The 26,199-nt window shown below is 33.7% G+C and overlaps 1 protein-coding gene across 1 annotated transcript in view; it reads left to right on the forward strand.

Annotated features, from left to right (window-relative positions):
* GABRB1 (gamma-aminobutyric acid type A receptor subunit beta1) overlaps positions 1-26,199 on the forward strand; it is a 473,522-nt gene that overhangs the window by 128,664 nt on the left and 318,659 nt on the right. Inside the window, exon 4 of the mRNA XM_049790155.1 lies at positions 23,173-23,393. Coding sequence (XP_049646112.1) covers positions 23,173-23,393 — 221 coding nt within the window. The remainder of the gene's footprint in view (positions 1-23,172; positions 23,394-26,199) is intronic.

The raw sequence follows: 26,199 nt of genomic DNA on the forward strand, positions 1-26,199 counted from the left end.
ATTTTTCAGATTTGTCAACAATTTTATTAAATTTTTTTGCTGGCCCCTCATTCGGTACATATATGTTTAGGAGAGTGATTTCTTCCTGCTGTACGTATCCCTTGATTAATACAAAATGTCCATATTTGTCCCTTACAACTTTCCTATGTATAAAGTTTGCATCATTTGATATTAGTATGGCCACTCCAGCTTTTTTATGGGTGTTGTTTGCTTGGATGATTTTCGTTCAGCCTTTTATTTTGAGTCTATGTTTGTTCTGTCTATTCAGGTGCATTTCTTGTAGGCAGCAGAAGGTTGGATTGAGTTTTTTGAAGCATTTAGCCACTCTGTGTCTCTTAACTGGTGCATTTATTCCATTACATTGAGAGAAGTAATTATCCTGCGAGTAGTGCCATCTTTATATCGAAGTTTGGTGTGTTTGTTGGTCAGTCTTGTCTTAAAGTAGGCCGTTCAGTTTTTCTTTAAGAATGGTTTTGAGTCTGTAAAGTTTCTGAGCTGTTGTTTGTCTGTGAAACCATGAACCCAAGTTCTATCTCCAACATCCTATATGGTCCCCGAAGCCACAAAGGAGATATTTCTGAGTGTAGAATCAGAATAATCTGAGTGCCCTCAGGGTGTGGCCCCAAAACAAAAAAATAAGCAAACAAAAAACCTTGTCCTGATGTGGAGCATTTTTTTCATGTGTCCCTTTGGCCATTTGTGTTTCTTCTTTGAGGAAGTGTCTGTTCATTTCTTCTCCCATTTTTTGATGGTGTTAGATTTTTTTCCTTGTTAAGTTCCGTCAGTACCAGCTATTACTTGATATTAGCCCTTATCTGATGGGTATTGGGTTGCGACCCCGGGACCCTGCCCGCAGGGTGGACTGAAGATCCTGAAGTAATTCATGGGTCATGAGCGGGATCCGACCTAAAAAGGAGGAAAGAGGCTGGGAAAAAAATGAGCTCAAGTCAAGCTTGCTGATCAAGAGCCAAAGTTTATTGAAAGGGGCTAGCTTTTCTAGCATGAACAAAATACGGAAGTAACACTCAGTACTTTTCATGGCATCTATAGAAAAGTAGTGGGGTCGTGCAGGATGGACTTTCCAATTTTACAACATACCCTTATATCGCACAGGCATCCTTTCACAATGGTAGCTTACAGGATGTGTGATCTTTATCTTAGCAACTCGGTGGTTTACTGGAACATCTTGTGACTTTTGCTAACTGAACTATGTGGCTGTTCTTTCCTTTAGGTCCATGGGGGAAATGCCACATTGGCGCCGCTGTCATGTACAGAGGCCTTATGTTTCAGGCATCAGAGACTCCATTTTGCTTTCTAGCTCTAACAGCCTCCAACAATGGGTGAATATTTTCTCCCATTTTGTGGTGGCCTTTTTGTATCCTAGACACTATTTCCTTCGAGGTGCAGAAGTTTCTCAGCTTAATATATAATGTCAATATAAAGAAGAAATACAAATAGCCAGAAGACAAATGGGTTTAAGAAAAATTAAGAACAATTATTGTGGGGCCGGGCGGGTGGCACTAAAGTTAAGGTGCCTGCCTTGCCTGCGCTAGCCTTGGACGGACCGAGGTTCGATCCCCCGGTGTCCCATATGGTCCCCCAAGCCAGGAGCAAACTTCTGAGCACATAGCCAGGAGTAACCCTGAGCGTTACCGGGTGTGGCCCAAAAAACCAAAAAAAAAAAAAAAAAAGAACAATTATTGTAATAATGCCCAGAGATATAGAGATGAGGGCTGGAAGTACCAGCTCACAATATGAAGTTCACCACAAAGAATGGTGAGTACAGTTATGGAAATAACTGCATTAACAACTATCATGACAATCTTAATATGTGAGAAAAGTAGAATACACAGGGGTTGGAAATGAGGGGTATTGGAGGGTGGAATGTTGCTCTGGTGAAAGGGAACGTTTGTTAATGACTGAACCCAACTACAATCATGTTGTATTCATGGTACCTTAAAGATTTTATATTAAAAAATTTATCCACCCATCTTTTTTATATTCTTGATGGGAGGATGGCTATAGAGAAAGAGTAGAATACAGGAGAGTAGAAATACATGAGCTACATATGCCTTGCAGACATCCCTTAGGTAACCATATTAAGAATTCATCCTTGATTTCCATCATTTTTGAGCTGTGTTTTCAATTCCAGTTGTTAGATGCTTTTTACACAAATGTTCATTACCAAATATAATGAAGTAATGAAAGTTTAAAAAACAATACATTAAACAAATGAAATTGATAGAACTAAATCTTTCTCTTTCTGTCAATACCTATTCATGAGTATATTTGCTTATAACATTAAGATTATTTCCAGATATATTCCCTTTGCTGAAGTGAAAAGAGTACAAAAGGAAGTGAATAAAATTAACAGATTATATAGAGCTAATAGAATCACAGACATTGTTCATAAAGGATTTTGAAGAAACACTGGAATCACTGTCCCTTTCTCAAATTACTATACTGAGAATAATAACAACAGGGTATTGAAAGAATCTGTAAAAAATGCACATTTCATGACTTTGTACATCAGTATTACATTTAGTTGTCCTAATGGCAATTATAGATATTGAATACAGAATTAGGTGATATAGCTAACCTAATCATTTTTTCTAGATTTAAAGAACTATCTGAGAAGTTAATTTGCCAAAGACCATATATCTCTTAAATGTACTTCTCTGGGTTGGTAATTGTTAGAAAAAAACATCTTTATTAAATAAATATATTTATTTAAAATTTTATTACAAAGTTATTCATAATTGGGTTTCAGTCAGACTATGTCTCAACACAGGTCCTACCACCAGTGTTAAATTCCCTCCACCACTGTCCCTAGGTTTTTAGTCAACATCCCTGTCTGTCTCCTTGATGGGCACATTATTTTGTAAGTTGTGGTTGGAGCTCTTGCTTTAAGAGTAGTTGATTCTGATATATAAATTAAATAGTTCCTTTATACCTGGTGGTGCTTAGTGGTTGCTAGAAGAAACGCTCAATGAAATATATGTTGCCATGAATTGTGCCTAGGGTCAGCTACATACATAGCAAGCACCTTATATTTGCTAGCTCTCAATTTCTCTCAATCCACTAATTTCTAAAAGATATTTTTTTAGAAAAATGTTAGGAAGATGTTAGAATGTAGCAAAGTTAATACTTTTAAAATTTGCTTTAATGTATTGTATTGGAGTATAACTTCAATAAGAAATCTGACTGGCTAGGGAAGAAACTATTCAAGGCAGTTTCTTTTTGGTTCTTGTGTTGCTAACTTGTTGTTGCTAACTCTTAAACACCTACCTAGAGTGTGGTATGGTATACTAAAAATAAATAAATTAATATAGTTTAAAATTGACTCTTACTCATTATTTACATTTTGATCTTCACATAAGAACACATTATGTTTTTCTTAGCTGGAGATTAGAATTTTTGTTATCATAGGTTTGAAAATTTCTCACATATTTTGATACTTAAAGTATTTATCATCACAAGTGCCACCTGTCCTTGCTGGGAGTAATAACATATTAATTATTCTTCATTCACTCACAGAAAAAAATATTTTGGCTCTCTGACAAAAACACTAACATGGACTAAGTTTCTCAGACCCCTTCTATGTGTTCAATATGTGAATTTTGTTTGTCATTTTATAATCAGGGTTATAGAGAAAAAACTTTTTCTGCACTCATGGCATCTCTCTAATCTTGAATAGCAGATATAATAAGTTATTCTGATTATACTCCAAACTAAATCATTAACTACTCCTAAATTCTGGTACTTCTTTCATACTTGCAATACTTTATTCATTTGACATATCCACAAACACCTTGTAAGCCCAATTCTTTTGACATTTTTACTCTATATCTTCCCTCAAACTACTTTCTACTTTTGCTAAACAGCCTTCTAACTCACAGTATACTTTACCTATTCTGTAATCCTTTGTTGTGCTTTCAATGGGTTTCTGGTCTTTCGATTTTCTATTATTCTAGTTAATTTATTTATTCATTCAATGATAGATATTGGACATATCCATAATGTTGAATATGGTCTCTCATAATGTTGAATATGATCTTCTGGGAAGTTATACCTTACTGGAGGAAATAGAACACTGAACCATTTTTTCCTGAAAGTTGTTTACTTTTAGATTATATGGAAATAATATGCAATGGGAACAGAGTTATACTTCTGCTTTCTGATTCAGGAGGAAAATGGTACAATTTGGCTTTCAATCTACATTATAACCATAAGGAGTAGACTTAGCACAGGGTAACAGAGAAAGTAAAAAGAAAAAGATCTAGACTAAGAACAGTTCATAGCAAGAGAAACACCTTTTATTTGAGAATTTTATAAAACACCCAGTGTGTCTGGATGATAGAAAACAGAGGGACTAAGTAAGATATATAACTGAAGAACTAGAAAAAGAGAGTTGTTTCTCATGAATTGTACATTTATCCTCATAACCTTACGAATCCATTGAAGTTTAACACTGGATAAATCCATGACAAAATGTAGTTCTAAAAACATAATACAGCAAATGAATTATACAGGAGCAATAATAAAATCAGAAGACATATTATGAAGACATCAATCTGGTGAAGCTATTGCAACAAATCTAGTGAGAAATAATAAAAGCCAGACTAAAACATAGCAACTATAAAGAATGATATATTGTTATAAAAAGAGAAATGTCAGTTTATACATATATATAAATATATATTTGCATATGTATCAGTATGTGTGGTCATCAAGAAAGTGTCCCTCAAATTTTCTTTAATTTCTAGTTTTAACATCGAATTTTAATATTTTATTTATATTTTAAGCTTTCTAATTTCATCGCAATAGTGGATAATTTTGCATTTCACTGAGGACCATATTTAAGGACTGGGAGGGTTTACTTCTGCTTGGAGCCATGAATGATTCCTTCATTCAGACTTACTCTAGTTTGTATAAAGCATAAAAAATAGCTCATACCATCAGAAAAATAGTAATCATTTATTTTTTAAAAGTTTTTTTCATGTGTACACTAAATGGAAAAAAAAACCTAATATAGGCACTTACCATGTTTGCTTTTATCTTAGAAAATAATTTTCTTTAGAAACAATTTTCTATAAGGGGAATACAGTTGTTACTATACTAATGTTATTCAATAAAGGCTTTATTTGACACAGTAAAGTAAGTTAGTAGGCTTTTTAAAATGAGACCCATTGACTAAAAAGAATCATTTTACTTACTATACCCTATTTCCAGGGGTAAGAATTGGACTACACCCAGCAGTGCTCAGATTCTGGTTCTACATTCAGAAATTGCTCCTGGTGGGCTCAGGGGAATTACTATATGGGATGCCTGGGATCAAACGTGGGTCTGTCTCAGGTCAGCAGCATGCAAGGCAACCGCTGGGCTATTGCTCTGGCCCCCCCTTTCTATACATTTTGAGAATTATTAGAAAACAAAATGTTGGTTTTTCTACATTTTACATTTAAAGAGTCATCCAGGATAGAGATGAACAATCGGTTGTATTTTGCATCCTATGTAGATGGAAAAGGCATACAGATAAGCTTAAAGCTTAGCCTTGCTATTCATACCACCACTAACTGATGTAGGCAAGGTAGTAGAGGACTGAAAAGCTTAGCGATTATTTGGAATTCATATGAAAATTAAAAAAAAAAAAAACAACAAGAGACAGCTGTAGAAAAAGCCAAATCCTAGGAGGAAAAACTTATGGTGGTAATACCTGCCTAACAGTGGATTGCTATGAGATTCTGTAGAAGAACCAGGAATTTTAAAATCAAACAACTTGGGGGCCGGGCGGTGGCGCTAAAGGTAAGGTGCCTGCCTTGCCTGCGCTAACCTTGGACAGACCGCAGTTCGATCCCCTGGTGTCCCATATGGTCCCCCAAGCCAGGAGTAACCCCTGAGCGTTACTGGGTGTGGCCCAAAAACCAAAAAAAAAAAAAATCAACAACTTGACCTTAAGATACAATTCTGGCACTGTTGTGAGTTTACTGAGTTTACTTTCCAGAAAAGTAATTTTGCATATTTCTAAAGCTCAGAACATTAATAAAAAGGAGATATTAAGTTCAGATTCTTACAATTGTAAGTTTCAAACAATATGCAAAAAGCACCTATTGAAGCATGAGAATGTTTAATGATTATTCAATAATAGTGCTTATTGTGAGATATACAGCAGAAAAAAATGATAACTTAAAATATATTAGCACTACATTGTTCTGAGACATGTTTTTAGCTACTGCTACTTGGTTTTCTTTATTCAACAGTAAATATTTAAGATGTTTAAACTATTACACAGTTTCAAATCAACATTCCCACAGCCTTATTAATAATTTCATGCCAATCTCAAAAATGAGATTGATATTCAGAAACAATATACTTGCCCATGATCACAACTAATTTAGTATCTTTAACTAGACTTTAGTTCTCCCAAATGTTTTTATCACAATTATCATTTTTATTTATTTTTTATTATTATAGTAATAATTTTTTTTTGTTTTTTTTTTGGGTCACACCCGGCAGTACTCAGGGGTTACTCCTGGCTCCATGCTCAGAAATTGCTCCTGGCAGGCACGGGGGACCATATGGGACGCCGGGATTTGAACCGATGACCTTCTGCATGAAAGGCAAACGCCCTACCTCCATGCTATCTCTCCGGCCCCTATAGTAATAATTTTTGTTTTGACCAAAGTGGATTACAAATCTTTCACAGTAATACTTTAGGTACATATTGACATTGAATCAGGGGAATTCCCACCACCAAAGTTGTCCTTCCATCCCCATTCCCAGCATGCATCTCATATTCCCCTCCTTTACCCCCACTCCCAGGCTGCCAGTATAAGTGGTCCCCTCTATGTCTAGCTTGTTGTAGATAGGGTATCAATTCTGTTGTCATTGGCCCTGGACTTGGTGTTTAAGACTGATCATTTTTATTACTACTTAGTGATCACACAACTGTTAGTTCTCCTAAATGTGTTTAGTCAAAATCCTTATAGAACCTCAGGTTATTTTAGTATAGAATACTGTATTTAATTACTATTTTGATTTAATGTATATCTTTTCTACATATAGATTTAAGTATTGTTCTTTATATAGGGTTTAAATATAGTTTAAGCTATATTAGGAAAACTTAGAGTATATACAAAAGAGAAAAATTAATTTTATAAAGATCCAAGAGGCCACTCAGGAGGGTCAGTCACATTGCTAGGTTTTGAATTCAAGGCCTTGGAAATGGAAGGCATATGTTTCCCAAGTTATATTTTGGTTACATCCAGTCAAATACCAGCATAAATTTGAAAATACACTTAGTGAGTTTGAGATACTGGGAATAGTCAATATGGATATTCATTTAGCTTTTTGGTTATGCAAGACTGAATTTAAAAATTACATGGATAGATTTTCTAAATTTGGATTCTGTCAAATTTTCAAAAAGGATGATTTCAGTGGGGCCTCTGATGTTTTTTATTTACTGTAGCAAGTTGTATCAAATCCCAAAATATGTCATCATACAAAGTAAAAGATGCAATAAAACACTAGTGCTTGTGATATTTATATTTCTATTTATAAGTCTATCAACTGACAAAGATTTTAGACATTATTTTTAGTTTTAAAACTTAAAACAACTTCAATGGCTTTAATAAAATAATTATTAGCTATTAAGTTTTTACTGCAAAGTATACAGTTTATTTTTATTTGAAGGAATTTCTGTCTTTTAGTATAAAGAAAAGAAAACTTGAAAGAAGTGAATATGATATAATGCTATTTTAAAACAATTAAGAGAGACAGAAACATGTACTTATTTAACTGTATGAAATTGAACAACAAAAAATTACTCCAAATTCTGTACCTAGTTTATAAAAGAAAGAATAAGAGAAAATATTATAAGTCATACCTAGGAAAAAACTAACAATGACATGTTTGGGTTTTTAAAATGGTTTTCTTTTTCTTGCTGTGTCATCTAATGTGTTCTTTAATTTTTGAGAGGGTATAATTTCTTGCATTTTGAAAATATATGTCATTGTAATACACCAAAACCAATAACAATAAGGAATTAATATCCTTCTACTGTAGGATTACCTTCCTCTTTTGACACATACTCCTACGTGTGGAAACCTCACTTCTGAGGCTAATGTACAAGAATTTTTTTCTTTGGCTTTATGTGTACCCTTTGTTTGCTTCTCTAACTCTAGTATCTTAGCATTTGGTATTTGTCTCTTCTTACTTTCATATCTTATTTATATAAATAACATTTTAGTCAATATAAGATTTTATAGATGTTTTAAAATGTATTTTTGGAGATAAATGCCTAAAGCTTGAATTACTAAATCATATATAAAATCTATTTTAATATTTTGAGAAATATTTTCATTGTTTTTCTTAGAGGCTGAACTTATTTATTTTCTGGTCAGCAATGTATGAGTACATTTCTCTTCTTGTATTGACTATTTTTATTGACTATTTCTGACATTTTTGAATATAGGCCTTATTACAGATCCAAAATTATATCTCATTATCATTTTTATTTACATTTCCCCAGCACTAAGTGATAATGATGCTGCTTTATTTTTTTTTCGGGACACACCTGGTAATGCTCAAGAATTATGCCTGGCTATGCCCTCAGAAATTGTCCTAGCTTGAGGGACCATATGGGATGCTGGGGGATTGAATCGGGGTCCATCCTAGGTTAGTGCTTGCAAGGAAAACACCCTACTGCTTGCACCACCACTTAGGCCCCTTATGCTGCTTTTTTATGAGCCCATTGTTCCTTTGTATGTCTTCGTTGGAAAAGGGTCTGCCCAACTCTTTTTTTCATTTTTGGGTTGGAGTGGTAGCACAGTGGTGGGCGTTTGCCTTTCACACAGCTGACCCAGGATGGATGTGGGTTCGATCCCCAGCAAGACCACATGGTCCTCAGAGCCATGAGTGATTTCTGAGCACCATCAGGTGTGACCCCCCCCAAAAAAAAAACAAAAAGAAAAATAAAGAAAAAAAAAAGAAAATGATCTGCACAACTAACTCTTCTTTTCATTTTTTTGATGGGATTATATTTTGTGTTTTTATTCTGTACAATAGGCTAGAATATAAAGAATTAAACCTCAAATACTGCATTAAGTCAATTCTGACTTTAATCTAGCCTCTGGATAGTCATTCCAGGATTTGACAAATATAGAATTGCCTTATCGATATCCTATTGTCTCTTTGAATAGACAGCTGTGTCTCCTTGAATAGACAGCTGCCAAAGAAAAAGATGAAACTACTCTTACTGATTTTGAGTATTTGAAATTAAACAGAGGACTGTCACTCAGTGATAGAAAAATTGAGAACTCTACATAGCACAGTGAAACAGTTGAAAATAATGGTATTGAGTCTTACCCACTGACCTATGAGTTTTTTGAGACAGAAAAGAAAATGTGTGATTCAAATTTTTTTCTCTGCACCTGGCATGGTTATTTTTAAGCTTGTTTTTATTGGTGTATTAACTATCAAAAGTATTAAAGTCATTATTTTATTTTTGTAAGATACTCTACTAATCCCCCATCAGTCAGTGCTTTCCAGATCATTCCACTATTAGCACACAGTCACTCCCCTCTGTTGCCATGCCCCTATATCTCTGGTTCCCATTTATGTTTTTCATGTCTCAGAATTTGTTTCTACTGGAGATGACCTAATTCCTTTCTTTGTTTCTTGATACTCAGCATATAAATGAGATAATCTCATATTTATCTTTTACTTTATGACTCACTTCACTTAGCATGACAACTCTCCAAATCTATCTAAATTGAAGTAAACTACAAAAGTTAATCTTTTCTCAGAGCTGAGTAGTACAATTAATCCACTCATCTGTTTTGGGGTACTTAGGTGGTTTCTATATATTGACTACAACAAGATGTGTTTTGATGTACATGTGTCTTTGGAATTTGTGTGTGTGTGTGTGTGTGTGTGTGTGTGTATGCCTAGAGTAGAATCCAGAGACAGAATTGCAGAGTAATATGGAAGTTCTTTTTTTTTTTTTTTTTTTTTTTGGTTTTTGGGCCACACCTGGTAACGCTCAGGGGTTACTCCTGGCTATGTGCTCAGAAGTTGCTCCTGGCTTGGGGGACCATATGGGACACCGGGGGAATAGAACCGCGGTCCGTCCAAGGCTAGCGCAGGCAAGGCAGGCACCTTACCTTTAGCGCCACCGCCCGGCCCCTAGAAGTTCTAATATTAGTATTTTGAGAAATCCCTATTGTTTTACAGAAAGGAGAAACCACACAATAGTCCCAACAGTGAATAAAAGTTCCTTTCACTGCATCCCTGCCAACATTTGTTTCTAGTCTTTGTCATATAGTTAATTCTCATGTGTATGAGGTGATACCTCATTTCTTTGATTAACATTTTCCTGATAATCAATAATAAACATTTTCTTGTATATTCTTATGTCCTCTTTGAAAAAATTTCTACTTATGTCCTCTTCATTTTTTGTGGTGTTGTATGTTTTGTGTTGAGTTTCGAGCATATCTTATAAATCTTGATTACTAGACCTTTGACTGATAAGGGTGTGCAAATATTTTTTCTCAGTCAGTGGGTGTCTTTTTACATTAGTTCTCATTTCTTTTTCAGTATAGGAGTGTTTTAGTTTGATTAGTTTTCATTTTGGCAAATGGCAAAACTTTATCACTGATCAACAGTTCTTTAAACATAATAAACAGCCATTCTGTATTGAAAGATGAATTCATTTTTCAAATAACTTAGGGCTTTTTTGACAAGAGGGTTCTAGAAAATTTTCCAAGTTCAATATTTCACTCTATCTTGCCAAACATCTCCAATTATTTGGGGCTTGTCTAGTTGAAGACTAGCATATGGCATTCATGTTTTCACTGTTTGAAGTATAAATTATATCATATCAAAGTTAAGAAATTGGTTTAATCATAATTAAATCAGTTTCATTACTAAAGAAAATTTTTATACCTTTTAGAACAGAAATTAGATTATAGATACTGAAATCTTTATATCAGTGCACTCTGAGACTAATATCTGGATCTCATGGATTTCTAGCATCTGAACACTAGAACATAATCAGTAATCCTATCAATGACATATATTTCATGTATCATAATTTACATAATGTGGTCCTCATAGAATATTTTCATTTGGCATAGACCCATAACTATTAATAATTTTTGTTCACCTACAGAGTTGATTAATTTCAAAACTGTTTAGAGAACACAAAAATGACAAAAAAATTGACTACACAGATGGGTAAATCAAATCAGGCTATTTAGGATGAGATAAAAGTAAAAGAAGATTATGTTCTTTGTAACCTAGCACCAGGCTACAGCTGGTGAAAAAATTAATAATAAATAAGAACATGGACTTTGGAAAAATAGTAATAGGAAATATGTGCAGTGTCATGGAGCCGCAAAATATTCATTTTAGCAGAAACTTTCACCAGATATGGGTTTTTCATGTTATATTTTTAATAAAAATCTTAGATTTGTCTATTAAGCAATGATTTATGAAACCTCGTTACCATGGTAGCTATATTGTGTATATGTGCACATGCATATATGTGAACATTTTTCATTGTTGCAAGTGGTATTGTTGCCAACATATAAACTAAGCTTCCTAGTTGATTGATCTTTCAAATTATTTGTCATGGTGTTTGCTAAGGAGATAAATATACTGAAGTCCTGAGTGAGTAAGAAGCTTGTTTTACACATGACAGACCTGGGTTCGATCCTTGGCATCCCATAAGGTCCTCCAAGACTGCCAGGACAACCTGAGCACAGAACCATAAGCAATCCCTGAGCACTGCTGGGTGTGGTCAAAAATAATTATTTTTAGTTCTTTGAATTTAACTCATTAGTAGTACATGTTTTTATCTATCATAGCCAGGTTCAATTTCTAGCATCACATAGATTTTTAATAAATAAACACAGTTTCTTCTCTCTTTTGCTTCCTGCAAAAACAAATATATCTGTCACCTTTTAAAAATCCACCTAATATAGGTGAATATTAAAATTTTTGTGATGACTAAAATATTTTAAAACTAGGGGTATACTGTAGGAGACTAGTTGAAGTTGTCTTAAGTGTTCTTATTACTTATACTAATTGTTCGATGATATTTTGATATAAATATTTAACAGCATAATTAGTATGATTTTATATGCATGATAGAAAAATGGAACCACCTTTTAGAACAAAAAAAGTAGTTGTTAAAAATGCAAAGAGCATTCAAAAGAGGTAAACTATTAAATGTATACAAACCTCATAAGAATTAGAAACAGATATTTTATTTGATATTTCTTTCTGTATTGTTGTGGTGTTTCAATTACCTTTTTCCTGTCCTCTCTCATACTGAGGTTGAAAGCCTCTAGAAGGACTCTGCCCATTTTCAGCTTATTTTTTAATTTATGTTTATTTATTTATTTTAATAAAAAGCACATGTTTATATTTTAAAATACACATCTTCCATCATATCTCATTACATAATTACATCAAAAAGTGTAGATCAAAGTTTTTTTCACTCATTTAAAATACAGTAAAATATCTCCATACAGAGTCATCACAATTGTTCATGTATCTATAATTCTTTGTCAATACATTTAGTATAGTTCAAATTATACTTATAATCTTATATAACACATATTACATATATATCATACAATACCATCACAGGCAAAACAAATAAAAGCTAGGATAGAATCATTAGAATGATTAATAGATGTGATTTTTTAAACAATATTTACTTTTTATTTTATTATTCCTATAAAATAATTTTTATAATTATCTTTATTTAAACACCGTGATTACAAACATGATTATAGTTGTATGATTACAGTCATGTAAAGAACACCCCCCTTCACCAGTGCAACATTCACACCACCAATTTCCCAGATCTCCCTCCTCCCCACACCCCCACACCTGTACTCGAGACAGGCTTTCTACTTCCCTCATTCATTCACATTGTTATGATAGTGTAGACTTCTCTCCAACTGCACTCATCACTCTATGTGATGAGCTTCATGTCATGAGCTGCCCCTACCAGCCCTCATCTCTCTTGTCTCTGAGATACTGTTAAAAATGTCTTTCATTTTTCTTAAAGCCCATAGATGAGTGAAACCATTCTGTGTCTTTCTCTCTCCCTCTGACTTACTTCACTCAGCATAATAGATTCCATGTACATCCATGTATAGGAAAATTTCATGACTTCATCTCTCCTGACGGCTGCATAGTATTCCATTGTGTATATGTACCACAGTTTCTTTAGCCATTCATCTGTTGAAGGGCATCTTGGTTGTTTCCAGAGTCTGGCTATTGTAAATAGCGCTGCAATGAATATAGGAGTAAGGAAGGGATTTTTGTATTGTATTTTTGTGTTCCTACGGTATATTCCTAGGAGTGGTATAGCTGGATAGTATGGTAGCTCAATTTCCAGTTTGTGAAGAAATCTCCATATCGCTTTCCATAAAGGTTGTACTAGACAGCATTCCCACCAGCAGTGAAAAAGAATTCCTTTCTCTCCACATCCCCACCAGCACTGCTTGTTTTCCTTTTTTTGTGATGTGTGCCAATCACTGGGGTGTGAGGTGGTACCTCATAGTAGTTTTGATTTGCATCTCCCTGATGATTAGTGATGTCGAGCATCTTTTCATGTGCCTTTTGGCCATTTGCCTTTCTTCTTTTTCTAAGTGTCTGTTCATTTCTTCTCCCCATTTTTTGATGGGGTTAGTTGTTTTTCTCTTGTATATTTCTGTCAGTACCTTCTAAATTTTGGATATTAGCCCTTTATCTGATGAGTATTGGGTAAATAATTTCTCCCACTCAGTGGGTGGCCTTTGTATTCTGGGCACTATTTCCTTTGAGATGCAGAAGCTTTTCTTTTGAGATGCAGAAGCTTTTGCTTTTCTTTCCTTCAAATAAAACCACATAACTCGATCTAGCTTCGCCTCTCAAATAGAGGGGGAAACAAGGGAGGGTACCAAGTACCAGGACCAAACAGATATATGATCACTAGTAGTAAGCTAGACACAGAGGGGACCACTTACTCTAGCAGCCCAGGGGTGAGTGTAGGGGATATGGATTGCAGGAAGGGAACGGGGGTGGAGGGAGGACAAATTTGGTGATGGAAATTCCCCTGATTCAATGATAATATGTACCTAAATATTACTGTGAAAGATATGTAAGTTAATATGGTCAAAATAAAAATTAAAAAAAAAAAGAATTAGAAACAGGAAGCCAAAGGGCTAGTACAGAGGCCAGAGGCCATGCCTCTCCTTTTATTTATTTATTTTTTGGGTTCTTGTTTTTTGGGCCACACTCAGTAGCACTCAGAGGTTACACCTGGCTCTGAACTCAAAAATTGCTCCTGGCAGCACGGAGAACCATACGTGATGCTGGGATTCGAACCACCATCTCCCTGACTCTGCCAAGTGCAAGTCAAACGCCATACTGCTATGCTATCTCTCTGGCCCCAGTGTCATGCCTTTTGTACATTCAACCCACCATCACACACAGGCTTCTGAGAATCACTTAGAGATTTTTCAATTCCCAGCACTATGAGCCAGACTTCCTTACTCTTCTTGGAAATACCCCTACCAATCCTTTAATAAATGGAAGCAGCCAGAAAGCAGATGTAGAAATTATTCAAACACTTGGTATTCATTCTCTAACAATGTTACACAAATCATCTTATAGCTATTTTCTGCATTATCTTCACTGTTTTCCTTCTACTGCAAGCTGGTATCCTTGCATTATTCATCATCATTATTATTCATCATCATGTGTCTTCCCACTAATTCATAATAATGATGTAGCCTGAGATCTATGCCATGACTTTTGCATTTTACCTACAGATCTTAGAATCTTCCTCTCATAGAAATACCAACTCATTCTGTGATCCAGCATTATTATATTTTCTATATATGAATCAGCTGCTCTTAAATAAAATACCAATGCTCTATTCCTTAGGTGGGAGAATGGCAAGATCTTATGACATATGATGCACAATTCTACTACAATTAATCAGTTTTTTTGTTTGAAGACACCTAAGTTTAAGTTTTAACTAAAGTATAATAAATATTTTACAGAAAATGGGATTTGTGTCTGAGACTCCTGTTGCTAATCATTCAAATGACTTAATTTATTATTCGATGATAAATCTAAAGATGAAATAAAATACCTATAAAATAAAATTAAATATAAAAATTAATATGTGTAAAGGCCTTGGTTATTTGAAACCATATATGTATATATTATATATTTGTGATTTTATAAAATATAAATATGAATATAAATAAAATATAAATATTAAATATAAATAAATATATTTTATTTTAAAAATATATTTTATTATATATATTATGTAAAATGTAAAATAAAATATTGATATTAATATGACATATAATCTATATATATGCATACACATCTACATGCCCATCTATACACATATGTCTAATTTAAAATATATTATTTTTTGCTTGTTTGGTTTTTGGGGGGAGTCACATCTGGCAGCACTGAGGAGTAACTCCTGGCTCTACACTCAGAAATCACTCCTGGCAGGCTTGGGGGATCATATAGGATGCCAGGATTCAAACCACCATCCGTCTGCATGCAAGGCCACAGCCCTACCTCCATGCTATCTTTCTAGCCCTAGAAAATATTTTTTAAATGCGGGATTTCTTATATCACCCTAAGAAAAAAACATCTTAACCAAACCTCAGATCAATATTGCTATTTTAAAAGTTCATGGCATGCCACTTCATTTGGAAGGTGGGGAAGTGTCATAGTTAGTTGTGTTCATGGTTGAATCCTGACTCTGCACTCAGGAATCACTCCCAGCTTTGCTGGGATATGGCAGAAATAGTGGGGATCAAACCCATGTTAGCCATGTTACTTTATTTGTTTCTGAACATTAGATGGCTTTAGATACACATTTGCTTCTAAAATGGTGTTTTCTTACAGTGATAACACTCTTAAACAAAAATGGGGTTTTCACATGGATGTGGCCACATGGTACAGGGATTCCAAGACCTTTTTACTGATACTCCAACTTTTGTGGGCATGTTTTCAGCTGTTAGGTCTTCTAGGGGAGGATGTCCACACTCCTAAAAAAATTCTGGCACAATCAGTCCAAATATCAGCATGCCTGAAATTTTGGTCAGCCTGGCATCTCTTCAGAGTGCCTTAGAAGTGTGGTGAAGATGGGCCACTGGAGAAAGGGCAGTTGTGAGTGATGAATGCAACAGGCATGTTTTTAGCAGTAGTCCTTTTCTATGATCAGCTATTAGCTGTGTGTCCTATGTATCCATGATTTTTCATGACTTGGTTTACATCTCTTCTTTTTAATTATTTTTTATTTAAAGAAAATGCATCACGTAATTGATATAACTGATCATAGTACATTTGTTTTAAGATGACAGAAAGCTAAGTTATTAAAAAATAGAAAGAAAGTAGAAAAAAATAAAAATAAAATGGAAGAGAAGAAAAAGAAGAAGAATAAAGAGTTCAGTAGCAAGTATATTTGTGACACTTATTGGTTTACATCTCTTTTGAGAAGAGAGTGAGTCTATGGCGCTAGACGGGTGCACATAACTATTAGTACCTATTTTTCCAACCAAAGTAAATAACAAGAATATTTTTTCTTTTATGACAAAGCAAAACATGACTATAACATTCAGTAACATTCAGTTAGCTTTACAACAGCTTTCCCTCAGGCAGAATATATCCCAGAATATATATTTTCCTGAGGATAATTCTTATAGGCTGTATAGTTATCAAATTATCTTCCTTTTAATTATATGTTAGCATTATTTTAAGTTTTATGCTTTATTTCATATGACTTGGTAGATCATTTTGGAGGTATGAGAAGCTAAAAAATTATCACATAGAAATTAAGTTACACTTCTTATTTTGCCTTATTCCATTTTGGCTTATTAAAGAGTTCCTTGGAAAAAGTAAGCCTTACTACAATTGTCTACAGTACATAATTTATTTTAAAGTTCTGTTCATAGACAATTGAAGTTTTGGCACATACATGTTGCCTGGCTATATGGTTTCTAAACCTATTTTATCCTAACCTTTCACCTTGAGACGTGGACTTTCCTATTTTCGTGCTGGGATGTATGCCAAGGCTCTCTATATCTTTGGAGAAGTGCCTGCACTCTCTTAAATGTGTTACTAGTTACTATTTCTCTTTCTTATACTTTCTTCCCCTCCTCACTACCTCTAAATAAAATACATATTTACTTCCTAAAAAAATAAAATTGAGGGTTGGAGTGATAGCACAGCCAGTAGGACATTAGCCTCACACACAGCTAACCTAGGTACCATCCTTGACTTCCCATATGGTCCTCTGAGTCTGCCAGGAGTTATTTCTAAATCAAGAACCAAGAAGTAACACCTGATGGCCATTTGGTGTGGCCCCAAAACAAAAACAAACCAAAAAAAAGTCTTTGTTTGCTTGTTTTGATGGTGGGTGTGAGTGTTCAGGTTTTTGTCCTGGAGCAGTCAAGAATTAAAGCAAGGCACTGGAGATCAAGTGGCCCAATTCAGATCAGACTTTATTTAAAGAAAAAGAAAATAAAAGAAAAGAGTACATGGAATTTCCCATTATGGGAGGGGGAAGATCTCTTGAATAGATCTCTTGAATAAGGATTCCAGAGAAAGGTGTACACATTCCCCTTTATATCTTTATAACAAGGGAGCATTTCTTTATTGTAGTTAAAGGAGAATTTTTGGTAAAATGGATGAAAATGGTGGAATAAATATCTTCTGATGTCTGGTTATATAGATTATTTTGTCATTACTTTAGTGGACAGAGCCTAGGTCATCCAGTATTAGATAACCCTTTGGCCCACCCTAGTGGCATTTCGTACCAATAATTCCTTTTTTTAGTATCACATACCTAATCTCATCCCCACTGGTCCTCTAAGATTTATCAGTTTTAGTAATCAAACTCAGGGACTAGAGCACCTGAGGAAAATGCTCCACCACAAACTACATCTATCAACCCCTTGAAATTTTATCAAATAATTTTTGAGAGAAAGAAAATGATACACCATTTAATTTTAGTATTCCCTAAAAATATTTTCAGGTATATGTTCAACTCTGGAGTTAGATACATGCATATGAAGATATATAAACAATGAAAATTATTTAAACAATTTTATGGATAACAAAATATATATTTTCATCTAAGGCAGTACTTTTTTAACCTTAGAACTATTGACATTTTCTGTTTTGTTTCCGGTTATATGATTGTAATGACACAATATAATGTGCCCAGGAAATGTTTATTCATTTTCTTTCCTGCATAGTCTGGAAATGGGTGACACTGGTGACCAACTGCTCTGCTCTTTTCATCCTTGTTTTGTGACACATAGAGGAGATATTTTGAGTGATATCAGCACAGTAACTGTTTTGAGCATCAGCAGAAATTTGATCTCTTTCATGTGATGGTCCAGAAACTTCCTTTAGCCACTGGGCAGCATGTGCTTTGTTTTCTTGTTTTGTGTCCAATGTTATAACCATAACTTTCTGGATTATAAATACTTCTGTTTTAATCAAGCCAAGTTCATTCAGAAATAGAGAAAATGGAAAAAGAGAGATGCAAGAGAATACTGAGCTTTTAGAAGTGGAAAAAAAGCCCATACTGGCATTTGGGGTAATATTACATATGGATATGTAAGTTCCCCAAAATCTTTAGACTAGGTTGAATTAAAGGGGTTTTTCTGGGGAATATTCTTGAGGTTCTGGTGGTCCATTCTTGAGGTCCTATTGCAGTCTTTGTTTATTTCTGAAGCCTCTCCTTCAGAGATCCAGGCACTTCATCTCTCTTGTAGCCATCTATGTTCTAGACCTGGAATTATGCATTTCACTGGTTTTTCTAGTCTTCTCAGATGAGTCTTTTGTCTTAAATGTGTTCACACCTTTGGGCTGATTTAAATTTTAGACAATGTTATTCCTACATTGTTATCCTGAATTTATCACCAGGTTCCTTCTATCTGCCTGCCACATTTTTTATGAAATTTCACCCCCTTACATTTTTAAGGGGTAAATGGATGAAGCTTCATCTTCTACAATTCCATTCCAACAAAAGGGTGAAAACCTTGCCTATATAATGCTTTGAAATCTCATACTAACATAGTATTAATTGGAATGCTCAATTTTTTTTTTTTGCATCCTACTGTCAGTGTCTCTGAGTTTCTTCCACTGAAATTTAATTTTCACAAATTGGTCAGACTAGTGATTAATGAATGTCTTGGTCATCTTTTTGATGATTTTGGACTTCACAAGGTTGCCTGCAAGTGTCCAGAATGCCTAATAGGAGATAGCAACTATTTCCATAGGCTATTCCAAGAAGAGATCCTGTTGACTTTTAGGTTGGATATTCCTTGTTGTAAGTGATACATTGTAGGGGACTGTTCCCTAGATTATCCAGGATGCATCCCTGTTCTCTACCCTAGATGCTAATAGCACATTATCTTTAATCTTTATTGTGTCCATTTAATATTTCTAAATGTCCCCTAAGGAATAAAATCTTGAATTTAAAATCATGGTGCTTAATTAAAATTTTAAACTGTCAAAAAAATAAAGAATAAAAAAAGTTTAAAGTGTTGCAAGAGAAAAAAATATTTGGTATAAAACCATATTATCCAGAATGTTTTATTTGCTATAAATATTTTCTTATTTCTTTGTATATTTTTATATTTAAAAAGTATAATCATTAAAGGTTTGTGCACTACTGATTTGGTATCCTCTTGCTTTTCTTCAGTGAATCACATATGTTCATGCCTGAATTACCCTGACCAATTTCATTAGAAATCTCATATCCGTTAATTCTATTAATTTGCCTCAGTGTCAAAGTATTCCCTACAGTACATGGTTTCTAAATTTGTAGCATTTATTCTCAAGAAGTATCTTACACAGTTGAGAAAACTAGTTGAATAATTGTAAATACAGTTGAAAGAAAAATTAACATCCTTAATTTCTATTGAAAAAGTTTCCATTCTTTTTGAAGTGCTTATACTAAGAGGAACAAAGAATCAAGAATCTGTTTTATATTAGAACAAAATGTATCTATCTTAAGCCTTTCTTTTCATCTAAAACAGGATACACAAAAATTAAATCACAGTCTCTATTGAGATGTCACTACTAATATAAATTAAGATAAATAGGGATCAAAATTTGCAACAAAGGAAAGCAAAACACACACACACACATACACACAAGCACGTTTAGGAGGAGTGAATTTGGGATGATGCTGGCTGTGTTATGTCTTACTCCTCACTGTTCTCAGGGAGCAGTGCTGGTAGTGACTGAGGGACTACATCACTGAGGGTTGAAATGGGGTTTGTTGCATGCAAAGACATTTACTTATCTGCTTCTACTACATCTCTGACTTTCACACACATTCTTAATTAAACTTATGCTAACATTTATTCATGTTTACATTACTTTCTCTGTTATATTGTCTTTTATTCATTCATCAAAAACTAGTTTCTAGGGGCCAGAGAGGTGGCACTAGAGGTAAGGCATCTGCCTTGCAAGCACTAGCCTAGGATGGACGGTGGTTCGATCCCCTGAGTCCCATATGATCCCCCAAGCCAGGGGTGATTTCTGAGCGTATAGGCAGGAATAACCCCTGAGCGTCAAATGGTCCAAAAAAAAAAAAAGAAAGAAAGAAAACAAAAGAAAGAAAGAAAAAGAAAAGAAAACCAAAATAAGTAGTTTCTATAGTATATTTCATAAATGTTGTTTTGTTATGATAAGCATTTATACATTAGAATAAAAATGTTATTCATCATTTATTCAAAATTTATTGAAAACCATGTGGAATAAGGATTTTACCCCAGGGTCTCATGTGTAAATACTCTATACACTTATGATAATTTAGTGTGAATCTGAAACTTGTATGATTGTACTGATCCCCAAGGTAAAGTTTCTAATAATAAGCTCTTGGCTAGTTATTAATTATACAATACCAATCAAATTAAAAATAATAATCCAACACCAAGGTTTATAATTGATTACAGACACTTGCTTATTTTCATGACCATTTGGATCCTTCTACTAACAAGTCCTTTCATAAGCTTAAAAATATAAAAAGTTCTATGAAAATGAATATGTTCATGTGATATTATTTAAAAGTATGATGATATTTAAGTATCAAATAACAAATATAAATTTAATAAGGTATGAAGGACTGAATGCTTTGATCCCTACCAACGTTTCCTCAAATTCAATAATATGGCTTGGTTAAGCACTAGTAAGTCTGAAACCTTCAGATGCACATAGGCCATCTGAGCTTTGATACTACAGCTAGAATTATATTATTTAGCAGATTGTTTAGCATAATATTGACTTTAAAGAATATTCACTTTAAATTTCCTAAGTGTGCTCATACTAAAGCAATACAATATTACTAGTTTCAAGAGTATTACATATAATCCTGTAGGTTTTGTTTATGTTAAAGATAAATAAAGTGGAATGAGATTTTAGACCTTTTAGTGGAGCCTTGTAGAACTGATAAAGAAGAGTAAATGTCATTGTAATTAAACAAGAAAGAATGTTTGGGCAGGGCTAGGATTTAGGGCCAAAGTAGTCAAATAGTAGTCAAATACATCCTTTAGTGATGTAAATCTATCCTGAAACTTAATCTACAAGAAAGTGACAATGAAATGAACAAGGTCTTTTTAAATGGAAACCAAAGGACAATATCCAGGCTAATTGAAATCAGAGAAGTTCATACCAAAATAGAACCTACAATACATTACAACAAGTTGCAGTGGAGAACAGACTTCTAAAATGCAGAATTGTTTCCTGGGGCATGCTTGCATCACAAATCTGGCAATCCAGACTACAGAAATACACTAACTGTGTAAGAGTGAGGGACAAGAAATACTAGAGCAATAGTAGGGGGCAGAGTCACTAGCAGGCACTATTGATGGCTTCTCATAACCAAGCTGAGAGCAGTGCTGGTGGATTCCAAGTTGGATTTTATTATCCAAAGAACAAGATCCTGGAGCTTTTCCTTAGGAAAGCTCTTAATAAGTAGCTGAATAAGCCGGAGGTTGAGATTCAATTATCAAGAAAACTTAATCCTGAAAGACTGACCCTGCAGTCCAGATCTACTAGCCAGGAAGCCACATACCTTCAGATGGAAATTACCCCACAGATCTCCCAAGATATAGCTACATTAGCAAGGGAGCTCTAACCATCTGCATACCTCTTTGAATAATCATGGCCAACAGGATTCTGATCTGCCAGCCCCAGAATATATGTTCTTTCAGCATCTTGGGCTCAGATTTAAATTTTCTCTTAAACTTAACTTAGCAGGAACTTGCCAGACACCACAGAGGTATCTGTGAACATGGTTTAGTGGCAGCTGGACACATGTGAATTCTTAGCAACCACCCATACCATTTTTGGACTTGACACAATTCTGTTGCTGTATAGCTATGCCTGAACACATCTGTTCACAATTCAGAACAATCTGGCAAAATAGATGTCACCAGGTGCTTCTGACAACAACTCTCTAGTTGTCACCAAGCCTGTTGTGCTCTCTTGTTAGTATAAGGCCTTCCAGACTCTGTTTGCTGTCAGTTCCTAAGTGCATATTCACAAGAAGTTGTTAAAAGCATTCATGTTATATTCATGATTGGAGACCATTATAAGACAAAAAAAGTAGCATTCAGAGTATTCTTTTAATAGGTAATTTGATCTATTTTGTAAATACTCCCCTTCAAATATAATATTTAGAGATAATTTTTGGAAATATGTATCACTTGGTACATTTTCTCCTTAGGACTTGCTTCATATCATTAGTATGAATTGAGACCTAAAAGTTTTAATTAAATTTACCTCTACCCCTTAAAGTAACCTACCCATGTAATCAGATAAAATAGGAACTTTGAGACTTCAGATGGGAGTAGTCTGGAGAATGCATTGGTATAAAAGCTTATACTCTGCACTCTCCCTACTAAACCTAACTAACTGGCTGCTCTATATTTTTGTATGTAAATGTACAAAATTTAATATATTCTAATGTGAAGTTTAAGTGACATCAAGGCAATGGGTATTGGTAACCATGATTCTGCATATTACCATATAGAAGACCATGTATATGATTATGATGATCATAATAATTACGATAATGATGGTAACGTTTCTTTTTGTATTTTCTTTATTTCACAGGATTATACACTCACTATGTATTTCCAGCAGTCTTGGAAAGACAAAAGACTTTCCTATTCTGGAATCCCACTAAACCTCACACTAGACAACAGGGTAGCTGACCAACTCTGGGTACCAGACACATACTTTCTGAATGACAAGAAATCCTTTGTGCATGGGGTTACAGTGAAGAATCGAATGATTCGGCTACATCCTGATGGGACAGTTCTCTACGGACTCCGGTAAATGATTTTATCTCGCATGTTTTACATTTTCAATTTCAAAATAGGAAAAGGGTAGAAAGCAACTAAGACAATATAAAGTTAATATAATAATAATATATTATTAAATTATATGAAAGATCAGAAAAATCTCTTGTAAGCATGTGATCCTTATGCAGGGAGAATAAGTTAATTACTTTCTTGTTTCAACCTGCAAATAATAATTACTGAAAATTAAAAACAAGGACATGTGTCAATAGCAAATAAATTTTATATTTAGCTATAGTAGAAGTTGTAATTTGAGAAATTAAAAAACTTGAATAAGTTATTTTTGTGATTACTTTTATATTTTATAATTAAATTTCCTTAAATATTTATCTCATATTTAGAAATGTTTTCTATATTGAATTATTTTGCATAGAGAAGTTCTCATTGATTTCTCCATATTACTATTCCTTATATGAGCACTGTTTATTAAAAATACTTTTTTACCCCATCAGAAGTTATTTGTATCTTCCATTAGAAAAGTTATCTTCATATTTAACCCTATACCATTGTTTTCTGTTTCTTTCTTTAGGCAGGATTTCAATTTTTAATTTCCATATTAATATAACTCATAATCTTAAGTGTAAAAGTTTTCCATCTTTTATTTAATACTTAAGATTAGTTTTACTTTAAATCCATTTAATCTATCCATAACTTTAAACTTGAACTGTCAATTTCTACCCTAAAGAAATTCTGGCATAAATTTTCATTGAAATTACACTTTGGTAGCAAATTAGCATTTTAAAATAGTCAACATTTTTAATATATGAAATGATTTTTCTTTCCATATTTTAGTTATATATGTAATCAAAACCTTAAGCATTTATAACATAATGGGATATGGTTTGTTTACACTTTAAACAATAAGTATGTAAGCTATATAAAAATTCTTCTATCATAAATGTATGGACTACTATATTAATATTCATGTAGTTAGGAGTTTATTGTTATATTTTTCACTAATTCAAGTCAGTTACTAAAATCTCTGAATTGTAATGCCATTGTGGATATATAAAGCCAATTGTAAAACTACTATTTCTATTTTTTGTTATTAATTTTATATTAGTAAACTATTTAAGTAAAATAAATAAAGTAAAAATTTAAAATATGGGGCCAGAGTGTTTGCCCGAGTGTCAACCAGGTGTGGCCCCAAAACAAAAATATAATGAGTAACATTCAAATATCTGTCCTGACGTAAAAGTACCTACATATTAAACTTAATATAACCTGAACTATTCCCACTGGTAGATACTATGAGCAATTTGGGAAATCTCTAAACTATTTTGAACCCAAATATTTCTTGATTTTGGAGTATTCATAAGTTCTTTTTAATCTATAAACTATCAACACCAAGCTAACTCCAGTTAGGTATCAACATTCTATAATTAATGGCTTTATATTCTTGAAAACTTAACTCTATACACAAATGAAAATATTTGTGGTAAAACTTTTTATGCTAACCTCATAGCTCAGAGTTTTGATTTTTATATAGTAAAATAATATCTACTAATCTTGCTAAAATGATCTTGAACATTTTTATCATTTAATGCCTTAAGAGCCTTTAACATTTGAAAATCTACTGAATTAAAGAAAAAATTCACTTTGATAATATTGATATTTACCATAGGCAAAGCATATTCGTCCAAGATATTTTATGATCATTGGTGATAACATACTTAAAAATCAGTTTCAGTTTGTCTGTTTTCCGTGATTCTGATATCTACTATATACATAACCAACGTTTGAAGTGGCGAAGCAATATTCTAAAAATATTGGAAAATAAGTTTAATAATACTGGGAAAATAAGTTCATGGAATAGTTAAATAGGTGAATCAATTACAACATGTGTAACAATGTTAATAGTGGAGTGTGTAAAAATGTGTTTTGCTTTATAAAAACCAACTAGAATTTGTGGGAAAGTTAGAAATTGATTTCATTCTTACTATACAAAATTGTACTTCAAACATTTCCCAAATTGCTCATAGTATCTACCAGTGGGAATAGTTCAGGTTATATTAAGTTTAATAGGTAGGTACTTTTATGTCAGGACAGATATTTGAATGTTACTCATTATATTTTTGTTTTGGGGCCACACCTGGTTGACGCTCAGGCAAACGCTCTGCCCCATATTTTAAATTTTTACTTTATTTATTTTACTTAAAAAAATCAATTGTAGGGGCCAGAGAGATAGTACAGTGGTAGAGCATTTGCATTATGCGCAGCTGATCAAGACCTACCGTGATTCAACTTCCAGCATCCCATATGGTCTCTTGAGCCTGCCAGGAGTGACTTCTGAGAGCAGAGCCAGGAGTAAACCCTGAGTGCTGCTGGGTGTGACCTAAATGCCAAAGTTAATAATAATTCAATTGTAGTTTAGATAACATGAATACAAGAATGTTAATATTTATGTTTGATGTACAAATTTACTGTATGTCATCATCACTAACATATTCAAGACTTTTCAGTACTAACCTTTGACATTTCTAGTTCACCTCTTTCTTTTTCATCTCCTTCCCATTATACCTCAAGTTGTTCGACATAGAGTTTTTCTCTTTGAATTCTGCCTAAGACCATGCAAACCTATACTCTAAAGAAGATCTGTTCATCACTCATTGTTATCTAGATGCTCTTTTCTTTGGGTAACGTATTTCCTCATTAAGAGCTCCAAACCATATTAGAGGACAGGCACATATGCCTTATTACAGAAGCCCTGAGTTTAAATTCCTGTAATCTCATGCTCCCTCCACCCCACCCCAACACACACACACACATACACACACAC

The sequence above is a fragment of the Suncus etruscus genome, chromosome 16 (assembly GCF_024139225.1).
Source record: "Suncus etruscus isolate mSunEtr1 chromosome 16, mSunEtr1.pri.cur, whole genome shotgun sequence".
Classification (NCBI taxonomy): Eukaryota; Metazoa; Chordata; class Mammalia; order Eulipotyphla; family Soricidae; genus Suncus; species Suncus etruscus.